Source organism: Quercus suber, unplaced genomic scaffold (genome assembly GCF_002906115.3).
Source record: "Quercus suber isolate HL8 unplaced genomic scaffold, Cork oak 2.0 scaffold_1019, whole genome shotgun sequence".
Taxonomy (NCBI): domain Eukaryota; kingdom Viridiplantae; phylum Streptophyta; class Magnoliopsida; order Fagales; family Fagaceae; genus Quercus; species Quercus suber.
Genome location: NW_027070430.1, coordinates 70857 through 80658, shown reverse-complemented (window position 1 = coordinate 80658; position 9802 = coordinate 70857). Strand labels below are relative to the sequence as shown.

Here is a 9802-nt window from a genome sequence, read left to right as displayed (position 1 = left end):
AATAATATTCGATTGGAACAAAATTTGACATGTGTATTAAGAGCATAAAAAACATGCAATTCAACGATTAGATTTTCAAAATATGTAATAATGTTTATTTGTTTAAAGGAATTTGTAACTTTATATTTCAACCAGATTTGTAACTAAATTTTATTCATATTCAAATCTCATTTTTTTATTATAACAATTAAATTATACCTTTCTAAATATAAAAATTATAAAGCCAAACCAAAGAACATCTTTCAAAAAAGGGAAAAAAAAAAAAACAATAAATATCATCGGAGACTGCAATATATATTTTTGATAAGTGAATCCTTGAGAAGAATGATTAAAAAATACATAAAAAGGCAAAAATATCATTTCCTCTGTCAATTTAATTAATACATTTTGATAGCAGCTCATTTGGTCTACCTTATTTTCATTAACTTTCGTTGGTAAACGGACGCAATAGACCAAATTGACAGTAATCCAAAATGTTATTTTTGGCTAAAACAATTAAAATAACATAAATAAAATAAAATAAATAAAAACTGCACAAAGTCACAAACACAACACAAGAAAGGAAATTGAAATCTCACTCGAAACTTTTCAGACTTTCTCAAAACAAATTCCCGCCTTACATTGAAAATCCAAGAATCTCTCTCTCCGTTATTATCCCAAAAAGTTCTATCGCCTTTCGGCTTGGCTCCGCCTCATATCTCCTCTCAAAATTTCTCTGCCAACCAGAGCCTGAGGTATTTGTTTTTTACTTCCTATTCAACCCTTTTTTTTTATTCTTATTTGTTTAGGCCAAGTCAGTGCTTGATTAGGATTCAGTTTTCTTCTGTTCTGGTTGTTTTTGGGTTTGGGTTTTCTAATTGGGTATTTGCTGAACATAAAAAGAATGAAATTTAGGAAACCCATCAATTGGAAAAGTTCATTGAATTTACTATATAGCCTCATAGTTAGTCCTAAAGGTCTCTTTCACTGGAAATAGATAAATGGGTCTAATAGAAATGTTAGGATGTATGATCATTTTGTATTTTCTTATTCTTGCATTTTGTTGATTTATTAAGCTTGCTATTGCTTGCTTCTGATTCTCTGTGTTGTTCGATATGTCACTAATTTACTTACTTTAATTTCAATTTTTTTTTTTTTTTTTATCCAAACAACTTTAACTATACGGTGCCTATTAGTGTCCTATACTAGGAATCACGGACACGGGTACAGGTACAACTTGACAATAAGGGCAATTTTTTAATAATTATAATATAACATGGCTGGTAGGACACCAATATGACAGGGTTATTCGGGTATTGTACTCCAAATGAAGTGTCCATGCTTCCTAGGTCCTATATAAATCCAAAAGTTGTAAATGGTTTTCTTATGCAATTAATGAAGATGTGACTAATGCTGCAGAGAAGAAAAGAGTAACAAAGCATGAGATTAATTCATACTGGCTGATTTGAGAGGGTCATACTTTGAATTTTGTTTGTATGGGATCTAAAATTGGCTAGTTATTTCTGGTTTTTAAGTGCATCTTGCCATTCTACATACAGATATGGAATTAAAATTGCAACTAGTGCTGTGTGTAAGGAAGCATTTTATACATCTGTACAAGAAAAAACTAAAATTTGTAATTGGGGTTTGTTATTGTTTTTTTTTTTTTTTTTTTAAGGTGGATCTGTTATTAGTGTCTGGGGCGATAGATCCTTGTAAAGGTTCTTTACTTACTATTTATATTTCTGTAATCATGATTACAAATTTTAAATGTTTTCATGTAGGAGAAAGTAGTAGTAGACATGGATTCTGCTCTTCCATCTCCTAGTTCCAAAATTCAGAAGCTTGTGAAAGGAGAGGACAAGGGTGAGGACAAAGATATAATCAGCAAATTACCTGACAGCATTTTTCTTTACATTCTCTCATTTCTCCCGACCAAGGACGCAGTACGAACATCTATCTTATCAACAAAATGGCGTTACTTGTTTTTTTTTTTTTTTTTTATCCAAACAACTTTAACTATACGGTGCCTATTAGTGTCCTATACTAGGAATCACGGACACGGGTACAGGTACAACTTGACAATAAGGGCAATTTTTTAATAATTATAATATAACATGGCTGGTAGGACACCAATATGACAGGGTTATTCGGGTATTGTACTCCAAATGAAGTGTCCATGCTTCCTAGGTCCTATATAAATCCAAAAGTTGTAAATGGTTTTCTTATGCAATTAATGAAGATGTGACTAATGCTGCAGAGAAGAAAAGAGTAACAAAGCATGAGATTAATTCATACTGGCTGATTTGAGAGGGTCATACTTTGAATTTTGTTTGTATGGGATCTAAAATTGGCTAGTTATTTCTGGTTTTTAAGTGCATCTTGCCATTCTACATACAGATATGGAATTAAAATTGCAACTAGTGCTGTGTGTAAGGAAGCATTTTATACATCTGTACAAGAAAAAACTAAAATTTGTAATTGGGGTTTGTTATTGTTTTTTTTTTTTTTTTTTTAAGGTGGATCTGTTATTAGTGTCTGGGGCGATAGATCCTTGTAAAGGTTCTTTACTTACTATTTATATTTCTGTAATCATGATTACAAATTTTAAATGTTTTCATGTAGGAGAAAGTAGTAGTAGACATGGATTCTGCTCTTCCATCTCCTAGTTCCAAAATTCAGAAGCTTGTGAAAGGAGAGGACAAGGGTGAGGACAAAGATATAATCAGCAAATTACCTGACAGCATTTTTCTTTACATTCTCTCATTTCTCCCGACCAAGGACGCAGTACGAACATCTATCTTATCAACAAAATGGCGTTACTTGTGGACCGGTATGTCAAACTTTGATTTTAATGATGATTTGTCTTACAAGAAGACAAAAGAAAAAAATATCGAGCTGGGGACGTGTTTGCTTAAATTGGTGGATAGAGTACTCCTTCATGATTCTGCACATATACAAAAATTGCGTCTGTCATTTGATATGCCTGTCGGACTGATCCGTCCTTATTTGTGGGTAAAATTTGCAGTAATGCGTAATGTTCAGGAGCTTGATCTTTCTCTACCTGTAAACAAAACCTTTATTTTGCACCCTAGCCTTTTTACTTCTAAATCACTGACTAAATTGCAGTTATTCATGGACTGCATTTTAAAGGTTCCAAGTTCCATTTGCTTCTCAGCCCTCAAGATGTTACATATTTCAGTTACATTTTTGGATGATCAGTCCTGCCAACAACTTTTTTCTGGCTGTCCAGTCCTCCAAGAGTTGGTCTTATACAGTTGTGTATATAAGAATATCAAGAGTGTCATCATTTCTATTCCAACCTTAAGGAGGTTGACCATCTATGAGTGCCCTTCAGCTCCAGATGATTTCCTTAATTGTGAGATCAAGATTTATGCAAAAAACCTTATATCTCTAAGCTGCCAAACTTATTTAACAGTTGACCTTTCGTTTTGTAACCTATCTTCACTGGTTGATGCATTTGTTGATGTCATAAACTGGAATGATAAGCTACAAGCTGCTCACCGTGCACTCAAACTACTTGCTGGAATTCAGGGTGTCAAGTCTCTTAGAATATCAAATGAAACCCTCTTTGTATGTTACCTTACTTTCTTATTATGGAATTAACAAATAGAATTATTTTTGTTTCTTTTTAAACTAATGTTTACTCTGCACGCTTGCATGCACATAGATGTGCACACACACTGTGAGATTCTTCCATGTTACCACTAATGCTGCTTTGCTTTTACCTTTTTTTGTTGGGGGGGATGGTGGTTTCCAGTGTGTCTCCTATGAAGAAAATATTCGTGCTCATCTTCCTACATTCCACAATTTGACGCAATTGGAGGTGTATGTGGAACCTTCTGCTGATCTTGGTGAATATACTGATGAAACACTGATGGACATTCTTCAAAAAACACCTAGTCTAGAGTCTCTAGACATACCTGAGGTAGATTTTTAAATGTCAAGAATTTCAAGTCTTAACACAAATAAATTAACAGTGGCCTCCATTTTTATGAATGGTTTTTAATTGTCATTTAGGGACTTAACCCGAGAACTTGCTTAGTTGGGGAAGACTGGATATTGAACTCAGTATCCCATTGTTTGAGATCTTGTCTAAAGGAGTTTAGCATCTCAAATTTTAATGGAGAAGTAGCTGAAATAGAATTGCTAAAATATTTGTCAAAGAATGCAACCATTTTGGAGAGGATGAGGATTTATAGTTCAGAGACTTTTGAAGCAGATTTGAAGAAGCAAGAGGAGATCAACAATCAGTTACAAATACTTCGTGAGGGCTTAGCAAGTTGCATAATTGAGTTCTTGTAAAATTGTAGAGAATTTGCTGGAAACTCAATAGTTCTCAAAACATCCTTGAATTGATTTCTGGACTTCCATAATTTAGTTTACAAGAAGAGTTTGTGTTCATTGGTCTTTCTGACTCCAATCTTCCAAAAATTGATTTCCTAGGTCACCTGTTTTACTTTTCATTGTGGTATGCGTGTTCTTTTTGTGAGCTTATGCCTAACTGATCTAATTCTTGGACTTAAATGAGAGTATTGGTTTTACAATTAAGCTGCTCTTTGGTTCTAATGGGTTTATGGTCAGGATAGACCTGATATCTCTAAGCTGCAAGTTGCATGATTGAGTTCTTGTAAAATTGTTGAGATTTTCCTGAAAACTCAATACTTCTCACAACATCCTTTAATTGATTTTTGTACTTTCATAATTTAGTTTACAAGATGAGTTGTGGACCTGTGGTCGTCAGTCCATCTGATTCTTATTTCCCAATATTTTCATAGGTCCCCATGATCAATGTGCTTTGTTGTGTGTTTTCCTTCTTTTAATTGGTTATGAATGCCTAATTGCTCTGATTCATGGCACTTAAATGAGAGTGTTGGTTTTTTAAAATAAGTTGGTCTTTGGTTCTAATGGCTTTATATGGTCAGAAATGAAGTGTTTGTGTTACCAGTACCACAGCCTCACTATCCATCTAGAAAATAAAATTTTACTTATTTTGAGAGTTTTGTATGTAAGTGTGAAGCAGTCTATATACTGTCCTTAACAGTTTGTATTATGTTTGTCTATATAAATCTTTCATGTTTTATTAAGGAGAAAGTCTATAGACAAAAAATGACAAATTTTTACACCTATTGATGTGGTAGATTGTTAGTGGTAAGTAAAACTGTGATATCAATAGTGCATTCAAATGAGAATTAATAAAAGCTTGTCAACTCAATTGTTGTGAAGAATGTTGAGAAATTCTATGTATGTAGCATTGCTCTTTACTAAGTCTTTTTATACTCTTGAATATTATTTTTGTGTGTTTACTCAGATGCCTACCCATATTTCTTGCCAACTTATTTCTAAGAGCCCTATAACTTAATTGGTTGACACTTCTTGGTGTTTCCAAATGAGAAATTAAGGGTTCACATCTCCTAATTCCAAATCATTGAATTATTGAAAAGATATCTCTTGTCAGTGGGAGAGTTAGGGAACTTGGTTTTAGGCACTATGAAGCATATAGGCAGTCTTAGGTACCAACCGCAGTTTAATGACATCATAGTCTTCATAAGACATGAAAACAGGATTATATTTATAAACATATGTTACATATAGAACGTAAGTCTGAATAAAATGTAAGTGGCATTAGTGCTAATCTAAATAGTATTAATGACAGTATCTACTTTCGGTTAAAAAAACTTAAAAAAAAAAAAAAAATCAAATCATTAAAATCAAAATTATGTTGAAGAGAATCTATATGGAAGTAGTCGTATTGCAATAGTTGGTTCTTTACAAATGAATTGAATCTTTTATATAGAAGAAAAAAAAAAAAAAAAGGGAGATGTACCAAGAAAAATGACTATAAGTTAAAAATGCCAATCATGGAAATCTTAAGAAGAAAGAATAAAAAGATATAGATAGACAGATGTATTGATATTAGGAGTCCCGACAAATTGCACGAAGTGTTCTTCATTCATGAGTATTCTTTTTTCTTCTAATATATTGCTTTTTTTGGAGAGAAGTCATTGGTTGCCTTTTGAAGAGTCTTTATTTGAATCATTTCTTTTTATGTGATTTAATTTTTGGTAATTCACATCCCATCTTCGAAGATTCTTTTAAAATTTTGTCACAGCATTTTTGCCATAACTAACATAATTTATTCTAATCCAAGATGATCTGGTTTATCTAATTTCTTTAGAAATTCCAGATAACCTTTTTTGAGCATCTCATCCTCATGGGTTTGGTAGTTTGATAAAAAATTGTTGTAACCAATATTGATTCTTGGTGGATTTATCAACAAATAATATTTTAGAAAAACTTTAGTACAGAACTGAAGCAGAAATTCTTTTGAGGACTTGAATACACTGAGCCCCTGGTGTTGTGCTTGTGTATCAACTCATTGGAAGAATTATTTGCCTAAAAATTAATTTCCTTGCTTCAGCTTTGTTTCTAGACCTCTAGAAGTTCTCCATAGAACCATGATTAATTGAGTCCAAATTTGCACTTGAAAGATGATCACCTTCCTTTAAAAAATGAGGCTGAGAGTAACAACTACAAATCTTTTCGTCAAAAAAATTGAGAGTACCTCTGTCATAGTGTGCCTGATTTCGCTTATTTATTATTTGGTGCTTGATAGCTTTACATGCTTTTTTTTTTTTTTTCTCTTCATATAGAGCCATGCACGAGGCAAAAGAAAAGAAATCAATTTGAGCTAAAAACTCGTATATGAGCTTCGGCCTTGAATATGGATTTGATATATCTCTAATATCTCTAACAAGTCAATAATAATAATAAGAAGAAGAAGAAGAAGAAGAAGAAGGAGGGTGCTTTGCTTTCAGAGAAAGTTCAAATGATTTATTGATAAAATCAACATAGACGAGATCCAGCAGCTAATATGATTGAGATAGAGTAATCATGTTTGACATTTTAGCTAGAAATGTGAACAATTATAATATTCTTATCGCCATTTAAATAGAATGCTATGCTGTTGTGCCGAATTAAGTCATCTCTCACAAATCGAATATGCCTACAGCTGTAATATAACCAAATTTGATATATAATTATATAAGCGGATTGGGGGAGATGGAGTGGAGCAGGTAAATACCGAAAAGAAACAAAGAAAGATGTAAAGAAAAGAAACTTTCTAAATAGAACTGAGATTTTCTATTACTGAATCAATGAAAAATGAGAGAGAGAGTATACAAATAATTATCTACTTTGTCTTTATATACAAAAGAAATACTAATAGATGTCATTAGGATAATGATTAATAATTCATTTAAAAAAAGTTTTTATGAAAAAAAAAATGATGCAGTTAATATTTTGACAGCTTTTTTAATTTCTCATAAAAATGGTGTTAAAATTGGGAAATTATTGTGTACTCCCATAGTACCATAAATGTGTACTCTCTCCTCTCATATGAATGGTGAGTTCCACTGATTAAATTCATGGTGGGACTCACCATTCATGTGAGAGAAAGGAGTACACATTTATGGTACTCCGAGAGTACTTAATAATTTTCAGTTAAAACTTTTCTAAAATAAATTATTAACCATTGTTCTAATGAAACTCGTTAGGATGACCCATAAATGAGCGGGAAATCAGGAACTAATTAACTCAACTAATCCTAACTAACTCCACTAAGTAATGGCTTAAGGCAAGAACCAATAGGAGCATGACATCTGGCCTGCTTTGTAACTGATTTAGACTTGTAACCTCACACGTGCTGGCTTCATGTCTTCATTAAACAAAACGCTGTCGTATCTTGCACTTCTTTATTTCTTTTCTTCTTTTCTTTCTCTACTCTTCTGCCGTTTCATTTCTGCTCTTGCTTAGTTGATAAAACTTCAACAAAAGAGAAACAATAACGTGTGTGTGTGTGTTGTTAAAGACTTAAAATATGTAAATTGCTGTTTTTCTGTCATCTCTAAAAAACATAGAGAATTCTACAACTTTATATCTCCTAGAAAACTCTACATACAAGCCTATTATATCGGGCCATATTTTTTATCAAGATAATCTAGTATTTGACTGACCCTATATCTTTTAAATTACCATAAGAAACTTGTGGGTTTTCTCCAAAATTGTTATTTATAAGTTAGTTAGTTAGTTAGTTTTTTGTGTGTGTGTGTGTGTGTTGTTAAAGACTTAAAATATGTAAATTGCTGTTTTTCTGTCATCTTTAAAAAACATAGAGAATTCTGCAACTTTATATCTCCTAGGAAACTCTACATACGAGTCTGTTATATCGGGCCATATTTTTTATCAAGATAATCTAGTATTTGACTGACCCTATATCTGTTAAATTAACAATTGTCCCCAAAGCTTAAGTTATTAGGAAATGATGAATTTAATCACTTAACTATAAGTCTAACACTCCCCCTCACTTGTAGGCCTAAACTTCCCCTTAATAAGTGAGAGCTCAACAAGTGGGAAGTTAACATTTTAAATGGGAGGTAGAATAAAGTCAGGGATTAAAATTAGGATCTCTTGCTCTGATGCCATGTTAAATTACCAATTGTCCCAAAAAATTTAAACTGTTAGGAAATGGTGAATTTAATCACTTAACCATAAGTCTAACAATATCTATATCTATCATTAGCATTGACACCTTCTAGTGGTCTAATTGGATCGTTGTAATGATGCCTCTCTCCATATGGTTTGAATCCTACTCTTCCATAATTATCTTGGCCATTCCTATGCCAAACCTATTGTTTCATTCATTTGTCTTCTACGCGGGTGTCTACCTCCACCTTCATTCCTGAGGCCATTATTCCTTGGGAAAACTACGTGACCTCACTGTTTCATTTTTGGTGGAGATCCTCCTTGAAGAGGGAACCAATCATATCTTGGTCCTTCCCTCCACCATTTTCATATTTATTGGCAAATGGGTGTGCAAACGCTCCCTCTTTATACACCTTACGAATGTTATTTCTCATTCTCTTTCCTACGTCTTATCAAATGCTTTTCTTCTTAATGACAGTTTTTTTTTTTTAATATATACATTTTATATGAAAAGATGAGAAAATACTAAAACTTAAAGGGCAAAATGAAAAGGCACAAATGTTCAGTATTTTTAAATGTATATGTGGCATAAATTTATGTAGCCACATAGCGCAATGAGGAGTGGTAAAAAAAAAAGTCAAACATTTCGATTATTAATTAATTATTATATATAGATAGATATATATATATATATACACTCCCTCTGTTTCACTTTTTTTATCCTGTTTGAAAAGTCAAACTTTTTAAGGGAACATAATTTATTGTCTTGTCTACTTTTTAAAAATGTATAAATTTCCAAAATTACCTTTAAAAAAATTTATCAAAAAATTGAATTAGTAAATTAATTACTTATATTTTTAGAAATAGGACACTATTTTGGAACATTTCAAAATGGAATAGAGGATAAAAAAAGTGGGATGGAGGGAGTATAAATTTAGGATTCAAGTTAAAAATCACTCCAAATTATATATAGGAATTATGTAATTTATTCAAGTATTTGACTGAAGGTTATCCAATTAGCTGGTGCAACTGCAAATAAAGAATATACCACTTACCACAATATGATTTCTGAGATCTAAATCTTATTATATAATATATGATATTAACTAATATTATTTTAGTATTTATTTAAATTATTGATAACATGTCACAATAAATAAATAACATAGGATTTTAAAAACTTGATGGTTAAGTATGACGTTTTCGATGATTCTAACGATAAATTTTTTAAGGTTTAGTTACACTATCTCATTTTCTGCACATGAAGAACCTAACTAGGTTTGCATCTCCCTTTCTCCCTTATTGTAAGGGGAAAAAA

General features: G+C 32.0%; 1 protein-coding gene across 2 annotated transcripts; it reads left to right on the top strand.

Moving 5' to 3' along the window:
- Positions 1-2522: 2522 nt before the first annotated feature.
- LOC111999392 (F-box/LRR-repeat protein At4g14103) lies at positions 2523-4466 on the top strand. 2 transcript variants are annotated; one of them, XM_024031519.2, is made up of 4 exons: positions 2524-2812; positions 3008-3573; positions 3761-3928; positions 4021-4466. In XM_024031519.2, exons 1-4 carry the CDS (start codon positions 2623-2625, stop codon positions 4303-4305), a joined length of 1209 nt encoding a protein of 402 aa, XP_023887287.1. In that variant the 5' UTR covers positions 2524-2622; the 3' UTR covers positions 4306-4466. The 2 variants fall into 2 exon arrangements, with proteins under 2 accessions (XP_023887286.1, XP_023887287.1); XM_024031518.2 differs by having other exon boundaries at positions 2523-3573.
- Positions 4467-9802: the final 5336 nt, after the last annotated feature.